A 19,559-nucleotide genomic window follows, 5' to 3' on the forward strand; every position below is an offset into this window, starting at 1 on the left:
AATTCTCTTATATTTAAAATACACTGAAATTTAAGAATATTCATCTAAACATACTCTCAAGCAAAGTACAAAGGAATTATCAGATTTTCAAAACTTATCAGGAAAATATTTTAAAACATTTATTGATAAGATAACATAACATAAAAATACTTAAAAATTATGGCAGAAATCTTAAAAATAAAAGTTTTAGCAGCAGTTAAATGACGCTCGCAAGTCCTTATGGTAGAATTGAAGACATATCAGAGACATATCTCACGTAAAAAGGCTAAAGTTTTAAAAAGAATCGATCATTGGAAATCGATTTTTTGTTATTCAATAAATAATTAATTTAATCAAAAGTATACTAAAAAAAAATAATAATGTCACTCTTAAATTAATAACGTCATTCTTTTTTAATTATATTTGTTTATCTTCTGAAGCTATTCTTAATCTTCCTTATTTGTCATATTGGTATTTTCTTTCTTTCTTTTTTTGTCATATATATCCATAAAATTTATGAATAATTTTAAAAATATATATATAATTAGAAAAATGGCATTATCATCAATTAATTAGGAGTGAATTATCATCTTCCAAAAATGATTTGTTAGGAACAATAATTAAGGTTTCCTCGTAATGGACTCAATCAGTAATAATGTTTATTTTTCATTGCAAATGGTCAATGAAAAAAAAATACAATTTCTCATATATATGTGGTCTTTTATTCTATACAAACAACAAAAGCGACATACAGTCGAGTTAAACCTTAAAGTGGTCTTTTAAGTTATATTTAAATTTTATAATGGTCCCTCAAATTAATAGTTACCATATTCATCCTTAAAGTTATACTATGAGACCTAAAGTTGTCCTTTAAACAATTTCTGTCAATAAAACGCCATCAAAAAATTGATGTAGACAGATTTTCGACACACTAGCAAGCCTAAACGGCGTAGTATTTGGTTTGGTGCCTAAATTGTGTCAGACGACGTCATTTCATTTGCGTAAGTATATTAACCCTTCCTTAATTCAACATTTTCTCTTTCTCCTAAAATACAAACAGAGACCTTCTCTTTTTCTTGTTACTCTTTAATGACTTTGTTCTGAGATATCAAGGGCACTCCTGCAAATATCATAGATGGCTTCATTGTCTAAGAGTACAGCAATATTAGTGTGCTTAAGGAGAGCATGACTGGAAAGAACACTATTGTATGGCTCTATAACAGCCGTCCAAACCTGAAATCAGAAATTAGAAAGGAGAAAAATAAAATTGTTAATGTCAGGTAAAGCAAACCCTAAAGTAGCGATTAGGGAATAGAACATGTGAGGTAAATTCTTGAACAATAAATCTTCAAGTTATACCTGACAAGAAGGACAAATGGTGAAGTCGAGCTTGGACTTCTTGCCGTAATCGACGGAGATGCACTCAAGGAGGAAGGAACCAAGATCGGAGCCAGTATCGCAACCGATGGTGTTGAAAATGAGGAAGCCCTGGAGGTTGGTGCAGTTGTTGGCGAGCTTGCGAACATGATCAAGGCAGAGGTCGCCGATCTCTTTGCTGACGATGTAGTGTCCCTTGGCGAACTTGTTTGTGGCGTCCTCCTTGCCAGAGATAAGCTCCTCAAGGTGAATTGATATAAAAAACGTCACGAGAGATCGAAAGAGAAACCGAGAGCGAGTGAGGTGGGAAAACACAGGGGGAAAATACTAATTCCAATAAACATGACAAAGATCCTAGGGTTTGGAATAAAGAAGAGTATCAACGATTGGAGCTTGATTCTTTCTCTATCTTTGTCGATAATTTGCCAGAAGATATATCGAAAAGAGAATTGTTTCATATGTTCAAATAGACAGGTAGACTCATCGACATATATCTGTCCTGAAAGAACAAAAATGGACATATCTATCTATTTGTATTTGTGCGATACACTACAAAAGGAGGAGCTTTGAAAGCTGTTGTAAATATGAATAGTATGATGCTGAGAGGCAAAAGACTGTTTGTTGGATAAGCGAAGTATAGAAGGAGAGTGGTAATTTGGAATACAACGGACAAAGAAGTGAAGGTCATCACCAGAGAGAATGCTAGAGGAAATAACTCACAGATAAGGAGTGTGAAAAGAACAGAAGAGAAAGGGGTGAAACAGCCGTCAAGTACTCCCACCAAAGATCCAAATAATAATGGATGGACAAAGAAGGTCGAAGTACCGATAGTCAATGAGAATGTTACCTGGTTACAGAGAAGTATTGTCGAGGGGATGAAGCGGGAAATCGATTTTACTACCTTGAAGCAAAAGATTCATAACAAATGGCCAGGTGTAACGCAAGTAAGGGAGCTGGGAGCATATAAAGCTTTGATAACGTTCGACTCTGTGCTTAGTGCTGAGGAAGCTTACACCTTTAGAATGAACGACTTATTAAAGATGTTTTATATGGTATGGAGATGGGACGAGACAGAGAAGAGTCTAGAAGAGTTTGGTTGGATTGCTTTGGAGTCTCAATACACGCATGGTCCAAAGACACTTTTCTTAAAATTGGAGAGCAATGGGAAGAGGTAGTGGTGTGTGATAAGCTAACAGAATAATGCAATTCGTTTAGTGTCACTACAAAAAAATTATATTTTAGCGACAAAATTTTAGTGGCAATAACATAATGGCCACTAATTTTATAATTTAAGTTATATTTTTGCGTCAATTATATATTTGCCATTATTACCATATATTATAGTGGTCATTACTACTATTGTCAGAAAATTATTATTCTTTTTTACTTTTAATTTTAATTTTTAAAATTATTATAGTGGCCATTGGCATTATTGCCACTAAACTCTTATTTTCACTTTTTTTTATCTCATTAGTAAATCAAATTGAAAACAGAAAAAGAGAAAGAAAAGAAAATTTCACTCACACACCACGCACTGCCTTCCTCCTTCACCTGCGAGCTTCCCCAAACCCTCTCCATCGCTTGTTTCTCTTCACTTTCTCGCTCTCTCTTTTCTTCATCAATGAAAGATTGATTTCGCTACTGGCCTGGGTTAACTCGCGTAACCATGGCCATCGCTGACCACCATCACCACCACTACCACCACCACCACCGTAACCATTAACGATAGCCGCCATCCATCATCCTACTCCTTGGACTTTGTTTCCATCCGATCCGCCTCAGATCCGCATCTCTGTCATTGTTTGTTCATCTCAGATCTACGTCGTCAGGGTCTTCCAGCCGCCGTTGCTGCTCTTGTCGCAACACCACACCTCCGCCGTTTGCACCGCCGTCGTTCTTGCACGTAAACGCACAAGATCGTCGCCGCCGGTAGGTCTTCTCCGTTTATTTTTTTGATTTTGGTTTGAATATTCAGAAGCATATGATTCTCTCTCTGTGTTATTACTTTTGTTCTGTTTGCTTGCTTGATCCTAATGAATTTGGCAGATTAAGCTGAAATCGAAGTGTTTAAGTGTTTCAGATCCTAATTTTTTGTTTAAGTGTTTTAGGTAACTCTCGAATATCAACGTTTTCTCTAATTTTACTTGGCTGGATTTTTTAAAAAATTCAATAGTAGGAGGAACCTACAAAATTGACCATGCATCTCACCACAATTTCACAATAGTTTCTTAGCTTTTTCTGGCCAGATTCATGTGGATTATCACTTCTGTTAGAAATGATATCTTCTTGATTCTATCAACTTCCAAGTAAAAATTTGGAAGAAAATTTAACAATGTTTGTGCTCCTTATGCTGTGTTACTGGCATTTATCTTTCTGAAATCTGAAGTTATGATGCTTGCTGGTGCCTTATGTGACGTTTCTTTCCTATTTGTAGCCATCGTCAATTGTTTCAGATGAGGTTTACACTGCATGTGATTTCAACTATCCTAGAAAGACATGTTTATGCAAACTTGAGTGGTTTGGCATGGAGAAACATTCATGGTAAAGATAAGGTGTGCCTCTCTTTTTGGTTAATGCTTGCTATCATAAGCATATTGCAGATTTATTTGTCCATAATTGACTGAAATATCTATTTGAAATCTTTCAGTGACTATTATCATATAAAGAAGCAAATTGAATCTGATTTTGTTGATGGTGCTAATGTGAGGTTATCAAAATCTTTTCTTGACCTGCTCAAGGTAGAGCAACAATCAAAGCTAAAAGACCATTTAAAGAAATACTGCCAGAAGGTTGGTATTATTTTTTTAACAACTTTGTTTCATAATAGAAGTCATACTTAATCAAGATGGCATTCACAGAACTCCGTGAAACAGGAATCTGCATGCGTGAAAATCCATTTTATGTTGACACTGTTCGCAGGTAAGTTAAGATAATTGTATATTGATTGAGTAGTAAGTTAACCTTTGCAGTATTTAGTTGATGATAGGATAATATGCCCTTATAGTGTATAATCTGCAAAACATATTTGTTAATATAAGTTCATAAATTTAATATTGTCACATTACACTTCATCTTGTGTATCTATATTTATTTTATAAGGGTTTTAGATGGTACTCCATGGAAATGGCTAGAGTACTTACATATATAGGAGAAAAAATAATTCAGAATGCCTGCTTGCTGGTAGAAAAAATAGGACAACCACTTGAACTTGATACTGATGGTATCTGGTGTGCACTTCCTGGATATTTTCCAAAAAATTTTACTTCTAAAACAAAGTATGTTTTATTCATGATTTGTGTGGTTATTTATTTAAATGACTATAACCGTACTTGAAATATAATATACCTGTAATCTTTGGTTTTGCCTTCTGTTTTTAGAGTACTTAGGACTGCACTAACAATAATTTCTATCTTTTCTCCTTGGTTTTGGATATGCTCACTAAAGCACATTCAAAATGGGTACCATGGAGCATATAGTCCTATTAGGAGAATCAAGATAAAAAAATATCTTGCTACCTCTAATTTAGTTTCCAACATGTTAATTAATTTTGGCTCTTTGTAGATTCTTGGATGGTAACAAGTTGCTGGAAAAATTGGAATGTAACGTTGTGCTGCATCAGGGCAATGGCTAAATGAGAGAATTGCTCTCTCAAGATATGCCCATGTAAGCACTATAAATCCTTGGCATATTTGGAAAAGCTACAAAAGAAATAGATGATTCATTTTTACTGCTCATTGTCAGTTTAGGAATACTTGACAATCTAAATTTGTTAATTAAGTCACGAGTAAAAACTCAATAAAACTTGATGCACATCATTAACCTGTTGATTGGTTAATTGTTCTTCAAGTGAAAGTAATTTATTGAGAAGTTCTGTTTTGCAACTTTCACAATTGTATTTTATTTTTATATGCACATGAATTTCTTTTGCAGGTACTACTTGGAAATTTTGAATTTGACAGGCTTATATTTACAGCAGATACCTTCTTCTCAAAAGCTCTGTGTGATAGTCAACAGGTTCAGATTTTAAGTTTATGTATATGAATGTTATCTGCAAACTGAAACTTAATGACTTACTGGTTCATCCTTGATTGTGTTGTTTGATGTCCCTCCATGCACTTGATGAAGAGACTTGTTTTATTGATGAGGTAGGTCCATAGATATTTAACTTGTTAAAGCTTCAATGTTTTTCATTTTCACTTTTTCCAAGATTTAACCTTGTGTTTTTCAGGGATCATTATGATTACTATTCAAGAAGAAACTTATTTCCAAGTACCTCAGGCACCTATTTTTCATTCCAGAATGAGACTTTGAATGTTGACTATATTACTACATTTTTTTCTTTTAATTTTTGCGGAGAGAGGGGAGGTCGGAGGAGGATGAAGTAACTGCTATTTATGATATAATAACCAATGGTATTTATTTTAATTTGTTAAATCTGCTATATTATCGGGGGAGCATCTACAAAGTTTAAATTTTAAGTCAACTTGTTCAACTGATGGATCCTCATTTCATTTGCCAAGGTTCAAGGGATCACTTCCTTCTTTGGTCGAAACTGATAGGTCAGTTACACTTATTATGTGCTATGTTTGTGCATGGCTAATGTTTTTTTTTATTTTTGAGATTTGAATCATATACCTAAACTTTGCATGCATCAATTAAACTTTAGTACAGAGAATAAAATATATTTGAGAAGATGCGAAGGATCTTCCTCTCATGCTATAGGGTAATAGTTGCAATTTAGCTTCATTGCTCAATGCTAGAAAATACGGATAAAAATTTAATCATTCATTTAGTCCTTAAGATATAGCCTATATTATGATGCATTGCAGGACCATTTGAATTTCAAGTTGATGAATATGATGGGCTCCCTAATTTGGTGTACATAGACCATACTCATGGATTCAAGTGGGGACAATTATTATCTACATTTTATTCGCATCTTTAAAATCATAATATAGGCTTTTCATTATTTTGGTTTTATGCTTGTTGGTTTTTTGTCAGTTCTTTCATTGTGACTTGAATATTTAAGTTTAAATCTCTTACTACTTTTTTCTTTATTCTTATGTCTTTTTATTGCATTGGTATTATAGGTCATGCAAAAAGTGTTTGCACTGTTATTGGCAGAGTTCCACAAGTTGGGTGCAACAATTGTATTTAAAATAATGTATTCTTAATTTTCTGTGATTAATGATACTACTCATTGGAAATGCTTGTAACAAGCCTTCATGTCATGGCAATGCTTCTTAGGATCTCTCACTAGGATTAGTTTATAGCCTAACTTCATGTAACATAATTATAGGTTTGTAGCATTTTTTGTTGTTTAGATTTGTAACATGATTTATTACTTTTCAAGAGAAATTTGTGTATTAATATTTTGAGTTTAATGAAATATCTCATTTTGTAGTAATTAATTTCAATATATTTATATTATGCACAATAATAATAATAATTGTTGGTATAAATAATCGAGCTTTTAGAAAAAAAAAGTAGTTCGTTGCTTCTAAGAAAATGAGTATAATATAACTAAAAAAAGTCTTAATATTTTAGCAACAATAGTAATGGCAATTAAAAGTAAATAATATTACAATTTTAGAATTATTTTTAGTGGCCATATGAATTGCCGGTAAAATGGGTTTTGGCGGCAATAGTAATGGCCGTTAAAAATGAATAACATTTCAATTTTAGAATTACTTTTGGTGGCCATATAAATTTCCAAGAAAATGGCCGCCAATAGTTATGTACTTTTTGCGGCCATTAAAAAGGTTTTTACCGGTAAATGTTATAATTGCCATTAAAAACTTTTAGCGGCGAAGCATAAGACGGCTATTGTCTAATTGCCGGTAAATGTACTAGCGACTATTTTTATTGCCGCTAAAAGCAAAATAAATGGCTGCTAAATGTGATTTTTCTTGTAGTGTGTGGGTCGGGTACAGATTGATACGTGTGTCTTTGATATGATTAACGAATGGATACACGTTATAATAGGTGCAAGTGGATTTGACGTCCTTGTACGAGAAGTGGGGGGAGAGGTATATCAGGAAGAATGCTTTCGGGAGAGTAAGCAAGAGACAGGGACAGGAATAGAGTCGATGGAGGAGAGTTGCAGTGCGAAGAACATGGTGGCATATTGAATAAGTGCGACGAACGGCCAGAGGCTGCTTGGGACCAGGCGGCAGTTCTGGTGACGGTGGACAATAAAATGGCTGAACAAGAAAATGGTAGATTGGTAAATTCATGTGTAAATTTGAATGAATGGAATCATAAGAATTCAAATCTTTATTCTAGAAACAGAATTTACGCGACATTAAAGGAAGGGGAAGATTCTCAGGGATCATCTCATATTAATGATGAGGTGGATTCTGAGGAAACAATATCTCATAATTATTACGGATATAATGGAAATCAAGCCTGTGATGGCACAAGGAATGGGTATGGGCTGGCAGCTACCAAGCCCATTATGGAGAGTAAAGGAAACAGACTGAAAGGGAAGAGTTGGGCAAAAACGGGTATCCCAAACCGGGTAGGTGCTAACCCGGTACCCATCATAACCCAACATGAGAGACAGTAGCTAGGTCACGCTTCACTGCTCACTGCACGTCCTAAGTCGAGTCCAGCAGCGCTTGGCATGAGGCAAAGTTGGGAAGTCAGCCACGGACCGACCACGTCTCTGGCGGGGAAGTATGCCGCCTTGTTAACTTGGCAAGGAGCGCTACAGATCAGAGATGTGATGACGGCAGAGTCTGAACGGCTGACGGACACAGGGGCTGTTTCGCGACTCGATAGGGAGGAGGGTCGTGGGCAGAAGCTCGCACCGGTGGAGGCCGCACGGGAGGAGGCGACAGAGATGCTTGCAGGAAGGAAGCCTAGCGATGGGGAAGTCAAGAACGACGTGGGAAAAGAACGGATATGCAGGAAAGGAAGGGGCATAAACACAGAACCGAGCCAAGAACGACCAGGGCTCAGTAACTCGGTAGGGAGACTGCGGCTTCTTGGAGATGAGAGCCATGGTTATATCAACGGAAGTTTTACAAGCCAAAATGCATCAGAGGATGAGTAGCAGCTAGGTGGCGATACAGGCGTGGGACTGGAGGAGGGGGAGATCATGACGGAGGCCTTGGCTCAGGTAAACGGCAGCAGACAAGAAAAAGAGCGTGATCACTGTACACAATCAGGTATGGAGCTGGGGGCTGACTTAGAGGGTGATACTGACATTCATAGTGAAGAACAAAGGCCGAGCTTGGAAGAGGAAATGGCTGAAAATAAAGAAGCTTGGAAGCTAGCTGTAGAATCAGGTGTTCAGTGCAGTGATGAGGAGGATATTATGGCTATTTTGCAGGAGCAGAAAGAAGCAATAGCTCTGAAGCGACGACAGGCAAAGCAAAAAGAAAGTTCGAAGAAGCAGGCCAAAAATTCGAAAACAGGTGTGTAATAATTTTTTGAAATGATTATCAGTTCATGGAATATTAGGGGGTTGGGAGGTACTACAAAGGTTGGTATGCTGAAGAATTTTAAAAGTAAATTTAGGCTGGATATGATGGGTTTGGTAGAAACGAAGAAGGAACTTGTGACTAATTTTGATGCAGCTCGTATCTAGGGTAGAGATAGAGCTTGTTGGGTTTGTAAGCTCAATTGGGGCTTCTGGAGGGTTATTGTTAATATGGGATGAGGCGGGTTTTAAATTGACTAATTGTTATAAATGGGATAGATGTCTGTGTGTAGAAGGGGTTGTGGTAAAAGATAATTTTTATTGTGCTATTTTTTGGTGTACGGACCATATGAAAAAGCTGAGAAAGCCTCAATCTGGGAAGAGTTAAGTTATATTGTAGGGTTTTGTCAGGTGCCATTCTATTTTTTGGGAGACTTTAATGAAATTGTACATATGGAAGAAAAAAAAGGAGCGACTAGATTATCAGCATTTGCGGAAGATTTTAGAGCGTGGATAAATGATATGGAATTGATTGATTTGGCACTAAATGATCGAAAGTATAAATGGTTTAGAGGACAGTCGTGCAGCCGTACGACAGGTGTCTAGTTTCTGTGGAGTGGCTTGATGTGTACCCAGAATTGCGTTTAAGGGGAGGCCCTAGAGGGTTATCAGATCACTGCCCCTTGATTATGGAAGACAGCAAAAAATTTGATGGCCCAAGACCTTTCCGCAGCCTAGACTCTTGATTCACGCATGAAGGTTTTCTGAGAATGGTGAAGGAAGAGTGGAGGGAATTAGGTGATGTACATTTCTTAGAGAAGATGAAAGCACTGACAACACCATTATGTAGATGGCATAAGCAGCATTTTGGGGATATGACTGAGAAGATAAAGAGGTTGGAGGAAGAAATAAAGAAGGTAGATGATATGGTTAGTAGTGGAAGCTATGATGGTATAACGGAAGTAAGGAGGAGGGCGTTAGTGAGGTGCTGTGAAAAGTGGTATGAAAGGCAGGAAGTCCACTGAAAGCAAATGTCTAGATCCCAGCACGCAAATGAGATGGATAGAAACACAAGGTACTTCCATAATATAGCATCAGCGAGAATGAGGAATAACAGGATTGAGTCTTTGGTAATTCAAGGGAGGCTGGTGAGGAATCAAGCAAGAATTAAAGTTGCCATTCGAGACTTTTATAAACGCCTGTACCACCAGGAGGATTCTCCAAGTGTGAGCTTTAGGGATGGATTAGTTAATCGGCTAGAGAGGGATGAAGCTGAAGCCCTAGAGGTCTTACTGTCAGTGGAGGAAGTGAAGGAGGCAGTTTGGGATTGTGAATCTTCTAAGGCTCCAGGGAGTGACGGGTACAACATGAACTTTATAAAAAGGTGTTGGAATAAAATTGGAACGGAGTTCACTGTAGCTGTGAAGACCTTTTTTGAGACAGCAACATTACTAGAGGATTCTAATGTCACATGGGTAGCATTGGCTCCGAAATTCATTGGGGCTAAAGAGATAAAGGATCTCAGACCTATAAGCATGATTGGTTGTGTCTATAAAGTCATTTCTAAACTGTTAACACAAAGAATGAGGAGTGTAATGCCCGGGTTAGTTGGAGAATCACAGAGTGCCTTTGTGAAGGGGAGGAAAATACATGACGGAGCCTTAATTGCATGTGAAACTGTGTAATGGTTGAAATTGAAAAAGAAAGCATCAGCAATTATCAAACTGGACTTTCAGAAAGCCTATGATAGAGTTAAATGGTCTTTTATTGATACAGTGTTAGAGAAGATGGGCTTCGGTAGAACATGGAGGTCATGGATTAGGGAGTGTGTCAGAACGGTCTCTATCTCTATTCTGGTTAATGGGTCTCCGTCAAAACCGTTCAAAATGGAGAGGGGGCTTCATCAAGGCGATCCATTATCACCATTTCTGTTTGTTTTGGTGGTAGATGTGCTTAACAGGATGATCGGGAAGGCGGTAAGGAATGGTCGAATCTCTCCACTTCTAGTTGGTCGGGATAATATAGAATTATCGCACTTACATTTTGCTGATGACAATATATTATTCTGCCCGCCGAATGAGGGGACAGTCAGAAACTATAAGAGGATGTTGAGGTGTTTTGAAATGATGTCTGGGTTGAGCATTAACTTTGAGAAGTCCAACTTGATACTCGTAAACTGCAGTCACGAGTGGGTTAGACGGATGTGTTAGCTACTGGGTTGTCAGGAGGCGGCTCTACCGGTGAGGTATCTTAGCATTAACCTAGGAGCAAATCCGAGATTGGAAAAAATGTGGAAGCCGATTTTAGACAAGGTGGAAGAGAAGCTTAGTTTGTGGAAAGCAAAGGTCCTTAGTAAGGCTAGGAAGCTGGTACTTATAAAGTCGGTTATTAATAGCTTACCGATTTATTACCTGAGCTTGTATAAGATGCCAAAAGGGGTGGCACGTGAAATCATCTCACTACAGAGGAGATTCTTCTGGGGGAAGGATGATGGGCGACCAGGCATGGCTCTTGTAAAGTGGGAGATGATTCAGGCACCAAAGAAGCTAGGAGGTTTGGGTGTGGGTGATGCGGTAGTCTGTAATGCTGCTCTACTGTTTAAATGGTGGTGGAGGTTCTCAAAGGAGGAATGTCCTCTATTAAAAAAGATTGTATGCTCCTGTAATAACTTGAACCCAAATCACCTATTGTCAACCCAGGTATTACATGAAAGAGGTGGCCCATGGAGAGACATATGTCAAGTACAAATAAAGGAGCAACATGTAAGGCAGAAGATGATTGATGGCCTTGCTATAGAAGTAGGGAAAGATATATCCGCCAGATTTTGGGAGGATACGTGGCTCCAAGTGGGAAAGCTAAAAGATTCTTATCTGAGACTCTTCTTGATTTCAAACCAAAAAGGATCAGTGATTGGGGACTGTGGGTTCTGGGATGGGATAGAATGGGTTTCGCACTTCCAATGGAGGAGGGAATTACGCCAATAGGAAACAAATACACTAGACCAGATGCTGCAAGTATTGCAATATGTTAAATTGATAGCGGAAGTGCAAGATAGAGTGGTGTGGAAATTTGGCAAGGAAGGCGTTTATTCTACTAACTCATTTGTGCAGGTATTGCAGAAAGAGTCTTTGGATGAGGAGCTCCTGAGGTACAGATTCACAAAGGACATTTGGAAAGGCCTAGCTCCGCCTCGAGTGGAGTTGTTACTTGGTTTGTGTTGGTAGGCCGAGTAAATACAAAGGATGGGCTAATTAGACTGGGACTGCTACAACAAAATGATACTTTGTGCGTGTTGTGTAACAAAGAAGCAGAAAATATTCAACACTTATTTGTTACTTGTGAGTACTCTTGGCAGGTGTGGTGTGCTTGGATTTCAGAGTTTGGACAGACGTGGACTTTACTTGGTACCTTGAAAGAACACTTTGACAGTTGGAGGTCCATGCCATTGAGAAAAGAGTTGCGCAAGTGTTGGCTAATTGGTTTCTACTCAACTATATGGAACATTTGGTTATGATGGAATGATGTCATCTTTCAGAGAAAGACAACAGGAGTTGTAGATTGTACGGCTCAAACTTTTTCATGTGCTAAGGAGTGGTGTTGTAAATATCTCATGTTGTTAATGGCTATGCCGAAGATGACATATGAGTTATCTTATTTTACTCTTGTTCGCTCCACTTGAGTGTTGAGCTCTCTATTCAAAAAAAAAAAGATAAGATCCTCTAGGTGGAAGAGCTAGCAGTAGGTGCCGGCTCTAACCTCGTCGATGACGATTGGCTCTAGATCGACAAAGACATCATGAGGAATGTGCTTGTCGGATCTTGTCTCACTAAAGAAAGTGTTGAGTGCATCGTGCACCACTCCAAAGGAAGTGTCACCGGCAGCTACAGAAATCAGATCGCAGAATTGATGAATCGAAAAGTGAAATTGGAATTGAAACTGAAATTGAAACCTAGTTAGTTTGTTAGTTACCTAGGCATCATACCATCAGGCTTGATGCCATTGATAGAGGAAGGTTTGAAGCAAATCTGGGGATTAGGGTTTTTAAAATTGGTACAGAGACTAAATTGCCATAGAAAAGTTTTGTCCTCCACATCAGTTAGCTGTTATTTTGCAAACGTGTCAGAAATGAGTCTACATCTGTTTTTCGATAATGCTTGTTGATAGAAATTGCTTGAAAGACGACTTTAAGTCCCTGAGTACAAAGAATGAATATGAATAATTATTAATTTGAAGGATCATTACAAGATTCAAATGTAATTTTAGGGACTATTTTAAGACTTATCTCACATATAGATAAATGAAATATGAATGTTGACATGGATATAGGAGACAATGCAAGTCATGGGTCATGTAAATACATTAATTTTAATTTTTGGAAAGACAAAAAATATGAAGTATTTTAAAATAAATTATAATAATATTTTAATATTCTATTAATTTTAAAATACAAAGTAATGTTTTTAAATATTTTAATGTCTTTTTTAATCAAATAAAATATTTAAATAATTTTTTTGTTTTAATAAATAATAATATATATTATTTCTAAATTCATTTCAAGAATATAAGTTAAGAAAATAAAATTGAATATGTTAATATTTTATCAATTTTTAGCTAGGGGTGGCAATGGGGCGCGTAGGAGCGGGTTTTCGCTCTACTCGAACCCGCCCCACCGTACAGCAACCCGCATAGAACCCTTACCGCTTCTACCTGCGGATAGTAAAATGTTGAACCCTAATCCGCCCCTGCGGGTAACCGCCCTGCCCCTACCCGCCTCCATAATTATTAAAATCCAATACATAAAATTAAATTTTAAAATTTATATAACCATCATCACATACATAACATAACATAAATTAAAGTAAAAATTTAAATATGTTACAATATTATTAATCATTTACTAATTATTTTGCATATATTATACATATTATATATTAAACATATATATATATTATATATATAGCGGGGCGGGTAGGGGCGGGTATTACCTAAACCCGACCCCGCCCCGTCCCTCCCAAGAATTCGCCCCGCTAAAAACCCGCCCCGAGCAAGTAGGGGTGTGGGTGGGTACCCGCGGGTTCAGGTGGTATTGCCATCCATATTTTTAGCAAATTTGATTCTAATGGTCTGGGAGGGAAACCTACCCCTCTCTTGCGGGTACCAGTTTTATTTGCATTAAAATCTATGCCTTTGACAATGACAAAGAAGAAAGAACCAAGCTTTATAGAAATTCGAAATGAACAATAAAACTTAAATGGCTTGAATAAAAGCGAAATCAAATTACAGAAAGAAAAAGTTTTTGAAAAAATAAATTGCAAATTAAAAGGTAAATACTGGAAAGGGTAAAAGTTACTTAATTTAAAGGAAAGGAAAGGACATTGCAAGGAAGATAAATTGCATGAAAAGAAAGTTGCAGGGAATTTAAATGAAAAATAAAGACATGGAAGGAACCCTTCAAAGAAAAAGACTCTTGACTGACTCAGAAAGTTGCTGGGGATGTGTCCACTCTAAAATCGAACTGGGTCTCAGATTTGAAAACTAAGTGAAAGCATTTTTTGTTAATGAAGTAGGAAAAAATTCCATTCTTAGATTTTCATTATTTGCCAAATCTCCTAATTCGACCATATAGCGAGCTATATGCTCGACACTTGACTCTCCAGCCTCTCCTGTAAATTTTGTAATTATTTTGGGATTTTTTACACCCATTGGCACTTCTGTCATTTGCACTGTAGAAGGAAAAGTAGAAACAAAATATGGTCGATGCACGAGATCCATGTTGATACCCATTCCATTGAGAACATCCTCGACAATCCTTGTCACTTAGTAATGATATCCACGTTATGTGTGAAGTCTATTCAAAACTTCACCATCATTTTGATCTCGTCGAACGAGATAAGGGATATTTTCTTCCCTTTCAAGATTGTTAAATACATTCTCCTCATTATATCCTATGTTCTCTTGGTCTACTACCAAATCCTGGGGAATAGGCTGTCCCTCATCATAATTGACAATTCGGGCAATTCTCTCAACTTATTTAACCAGTCGATGATATTTTGACTCATTGTCAGCCAAGATAGGATTCAAAATAGTAGTCATCCGCTGAGTCAACAGGTTGACTAAATCATGATGACTTTCATCAATATATTGTCGAAATTCAACCATCAATCCTAAAAGTATTCGACGAAGATCCCACTTGATAATGACTAACGTCAGGATATTAAAAAGAAGGTTAGTTAGAAACCGTACCTGGCACATTTTCATATCTGACTGGAAATGTGTAACTGCTATAGGAGGCGTACAGCCAGGAGGAAGGCCAAATGGAGGCCAACTTGCAGTTATTTGTGGTTGATTCTGCACTGGGGTGATTCTAGGACGTGGATTTTACCCGCTACCATCAATACTTGCATTAATAACTGCAATATTCTCCCTAGAATTATACTCTGCATGTGGAATCAAATTTGCAAAAATTTTGTGTAGTAGTTATTGGAGCATTATTACTTATTTCTGCATTGCTATTTGAAACTTTGTCAGAATGGTCATTATTCTACCACTTGTTAATCGCATACACCAAATATCAACACTGCATGCACAATGCAATAGTTGAAAACAACAAATTTTGATACAATTAAATTTTAAAATTGTCCCACTGGGCATGCCAATTTATTTTGTCGATTTTTAGCAAATCAATGGTGGTTCTATTCTAATGGTCTGGGAGCAAAACCTACTCCTCTTTTATGAGTACCAGTTTTATTTGCATCAAAATATATGCCTTTGACAATGACAAAGAAGAAAGAACCAAGCTTTGCAAAAATTCGAAATGAACAATAAAACTTAAATGGCTTGAATAAAAGGGAAATCAAATTACAGAAAGAAAAAGTGTTTGGAAAAATAAATGGCAAATTAAAAGGTAAAGACAGAAAAGGGTAAAAGTTATTGCATTTAAAAGAAAGGAAAGGACATTGCAAGGAAGATAAATTGCATGAAAAGAAAGTTGCAGGAAATTTAAATAAAAAATAAAGACATGGAAGGAACCCTTCAAATGTGAGTGAGTGTGAGTGTTTTCTCTGAAAAGATTCCAACCTTTGTTCCTTTGAGCTTTCACCCATTTATAGAAGTCCTTGATAAACCCCATTTTTAGGGTTTATCTTGTGCTTAATTTAGTGGATTTTATCCACTATTCTCACACTTATTCATATAAATTGCATATTTTACATTTTCCTTCCTAATTTTATGCTGTGATTGAAAACATGTTTCTTTGGCCTTAAATTTGCTATTTTTAATCCTCTCTTACTACCATTCGATGCCGTGATATGTTTGCTGAGTGTTTTCAGGATTTATAGGGCAAGAATAGCTTAGAGGATGGAGATGAAGCATGCAAAAGTGGAAGGAAGACAAGAAATTGAAGTTTTGAGAAGCTGGCAGCGATGCGTATGCGTGGACGACGCGTACGCGTGAATGGCGCAGGAGACAAGTGAAGCATATGCGTGTATGACACGTACGCGTGACAGAGCGTCACGTGCTGCAGATAGCAGAAGATGCTGGGGGCGATTTCTGGGCTCCTTTTTGACCCAGTTTTAGGCCCAAAAATCCATATTAGAGGCTGCAGAGTGGAGCTGGATGGGGAATCAATCATTCACACTTTCATTCATAAATTTAGGTTTTAAATATAGTTTTCTAGAGAGAGGCTCTCTCCTCTCTCTAGGTTTTAGGTTTTTAGGTTTAGTTCTTCTCAATTTCAGAATTCTACTTTGCTTTAGTTTAGCTTTCTTCTACTCTTACTTATTCTAGTACCTTAGTTATCTATTTCTCCTATTGGTTCCTTTATTTTGCTAATTTAGTTTATGAACTCATGTGTTACTCTTAATTTTCATTAATGCAATTCATGGTTCATGTTTCTTATTATTTCTTTGTTCATTTGTTGTTATTGATTCCTTGCAATTGGTTGTTTAGATTTTACATTCTCTTATTACTTTTCTATATTTTTACTTTGTGCCTTCCAAGTGTTTGATGAAATGCTTGGTAGGATTTTAAATTAGATTTTTGGTATTCGTAGCTTAGATTGAGTAATTTGGAGACTCTTGAATTGTCAAAGTCTTTTGTTGATTGGTGATTGAAAGTTGCTAGTTGACTTGAGTTTCACTAACTCTAGTATTTGATTAGGACTTGTGAACTCAAGTTGAATTGCTCACTTGACTTACCTTCAATTATTAGAAGTTAACTAAGTGAGAGCAATTTGCAATTACCATCACAATTGGCAATGACAATGAGGATAGGAATTCCGATTCTCAACCCTTGCTAAGAGTTTTATTAGTTTAGTTTATTTTCTTGCCATTTCACATTCTCATTTCTTATTACAAAAACCCCAAAATTATACTTTTTCATAACCAATTATAAGTACACTTCCCTGCAATTCCTTGAGAGACGACCCGATGTTTAAATACTTCTGTTGATTTTTATTAGATTTGCTTAAGTGACAAACAAATTAAATTTGATTGAGGTTTAATTGTCGGTTTAGATCTATACTTATAATGCGATTAATTAATTAAATTAATTTTCTTAACTGTTCCCGCTCTTTGAGTCTGTAACTTCTGCCAACTATCTTCACTTAGTAACTTTCTTCGATTGCTTCATTCTCTCTCGATGAGTCCTAATTGATCAGAATTCTCTTTTTCATTGATTGACCATCTTCAAGGAATTCAATACAGTTAGTCTCCACTTTGAAGTTCACAACTTGTTTATCTTTCGACTAACAAATTGCACTGCTAACCTCTTCTTTGACATAGTTGACCTCCGTCGAGTCTGCCTCTTCGATTTCCACACTTAAGTCAATCGACTAATAGAGAGTACATAACGGAGTACCTAATTGGCTCCAATCCAAAGTTAATTGTAACATGTATTTGGAGGTTGATCAAAATATTATTTTGGCACTTGGCAATGATCAAAGTCTAAACTTGTCGAACATTGGCTTGTCAAAGAATTCAATAACATCTTGACCGAAAATATTATTTTTTGATATAACAAATGCCTCCTAAGTATTTAATTTTTTGACTAGAAAGAAGAAAGTATAAATACTTACTATTATTCAATATTTTCGATGGCGGTACCAGTCATTTCTTCATCTTCTTCCTCAAAATTTTTCTCGACATAATTAATCTATTTTTAGGAATGGAGTTTCAACTGGTTTACCTTGATCAGTCGAAGTAGAAGAATATGATGCAACTGTCGACCATTTTGGTTATCACCAATTCGACCTTGAAAATTGGAATTTCTAGCACGGTCTCGACCAAAATAACCACATCGAGCCTGTTGTTATTGCTATTATCTCATTTTTGGATCGGCAAACTCTTGCCAATTCTTTATCCATCCAACCCCAATAGTCAGGATCGACAAAACTAAGATGAATAATTGTCATGTAGACTTTGAGAGGATGGAGCCTCTGAGCGTCTTGCCTCTTTGTCTAGCTTGCTCTTCTTTGTCGAAATTGGTTTTCGATGGCTTGATTAATTTGAAATTGCCCCCAAATAATTATTTGATCAATTTCATATATTGTACAAATTTTCACAAATATTTTCACGTAGTACATGACAAAATATTAGTGAAGTATCATGCCATTCTTGAAGAGCCAAAGAATTTTTTTTTCAATTTATCGAAGAAACATTATCATTGATATAAGAAATGCCCCAAGTATTTGTTTTCGACCTTTTGAGGCAAAGTGACTGTTTGTCGAACTATTGGATCTTCGACATTTTGTTGAATATTTTCAGCCATATTTATTTTCGATACCTCATCGAATTTTTTTATGACAACATATTACCCAAATCATGGTAATTTTCCTTTTCCTTCTCGGTTAATTGTGATCAGAGAGTTATCATATTTGATGATTCGAAAATATCATAATCAAGAAATTTTTTTTCAAATTTTCAACTTCACAATTTCCAAAGTGAACAGAGAAGCTTTTTCTTTTCTAAAATTTGATCAACTTTATAGAGTTTCAAAGTTGAATAAAGATTTGTTCTCTTTTTCACAGTTATATCTAACAACTGTCAATAACCGCTTCTCAAAAACTTCTTTTTACAGACATACTTGCACATACCTTAATAGAGTACGCAACTCCTTCCAAAATGTTCCAATATGCACCCGTAACTTGATAAAGTTCGAATTTGTCGAACATTGGCTTGTCGAAGAATTCAACAATAACTTGTCGAAAATATTATTTTTGATGAATTTTTTTTGCTAGATGGACAAAAGCAAAAATAATTATCATCATTGAATATTGTTTTCGACAAACTCATATTCAACCATTTCTCTTTCTTTCTTCTTTTCTTCTTTTATCTTTCCAACTTGTCAAACTCTCTTAGCCAAATAGGCTAAATCAGGAATATGCATATTGAGTAATTTTTTACGCATATACAAGTCAAGACCTTTGATGGCTATTTTGACGTTCTCGCTTTCAGGGACCGACACATAACATCGATTTTGAGCTTTTTTTCATCGAATTATATAGTCATCTATCGATTCTCCATTATCTCGTTCTATTGCAAGCAAATCTATCAACGAGACATTCAATTTTACCCTATAAAATTGAGCATGAAAATCATTTTCCAATTGTGCCCACTTTAAATCGAACTGGGTCTCAAATTTGAAAACCAAATGAAAGCATTTTTTGTTAATGAAGTAGAAAAAAGCCATTCTCAGGTTTTCATTATTTGCCAAATCTCCTAATTCGACCATATAGCAAGCTATATGCTCGACAGTTGACTCTCCAGCTTCTCCTACAAAT

General features: G+C 36.3%; 1 protein-coding gene and 1 pseudogene across 23 annotated transcripts; one reads left to right on the top strand and one right to left on the bottom strand.

Moving 5' to 3' along the window:
• Positions 1–1,065: 1,065 nt before the first annotated feature.
• On the bottom strand, positions 1,066–18,950 carry LOC112779931 (tubulin alpha-5 chain-like; annotated as a pseudogene).
• On the top strand, positions 2,799–6,763 carry LOC140183836 (DNA polymerase epsilon catalytic subunit A-like). 23 transcript variants are annotated; one of them, XM_072233323.1, is made up of 9 exons: positions 2,813–3,285; positions 3,791–3,908; positions 4,004–4,145; positions 4,215–4,275; positions 4,918–5,019; positions 5,287–5,501; positions 5,585–5,768; positions 5,877–5,915; positions 6,447–6,763. In XM_072233323.1, the coding sequence occupies exons 2-5, from the start codon at positions 3,895–3,897 to the stop codon at positions 4,989–4,991; spliced, it is 291 nt and encodes a 96-aa protein (XP_072089424.1). In that variant the 5' UTR covers positions 2,813–3,285; positions 3,791–3,894; the 3' UTR covers positions 4,992–5,019; positions 5,287–5,501; positions 5,585–5,768; positions 5,877–5,915; positions 6,447–6,763. The 23 variants fall into 23 exon arrangements, with proteins under 23 accessions (XP_072089430.1, XP_072089424.1, XP_072089425.1 ...); XM_072233324.1 differs by having other exon boundaries at positions 5,287–5,370; positions 5,482–5,768; XM_072233316.1 differs by having other exon boundaries at positions 2,844–3,285; positions 3,791–3,897.
• Positions 18,951–19,559: the final 609 nt, after the last annotated feature.

The sequence above is a fragment of the Arachis hypogaea genome, chromosome 3 (assembly GCF_003086295.3).
Source record: "Arachis hypogaea cultivar Tifrunner chromosome 3, arahy.Tifrunner.gnm2.J5K5, whole genome shotgun sequence".
In the NCBI taxonomy this organism is placed as follows: Eukaryota; Viridiplantae; Streptophyta; class Magnoliopsida; order Fabales; family Fabaceae; genus Arachis; species Arachis hypogaea.

Coding starts and splice junctions, on each gene's coding strand:
- LOC140183836 (XM_072233313.1), top strand. Junction 4,146..4,214: donor TAAAGAAATACTGCCAGAAG/GTTGGTATTATT, acceptor TGGCATTCACAG/AACTCCGTGAAACAGGAATC. Junction 4,276..4,917: donor TATGTTGACACTGTTCGCAG/GTAAGTTAAGAT, acceptor GGCTCTTTGTAG/ATTCTTGGATGGTAACAAGT.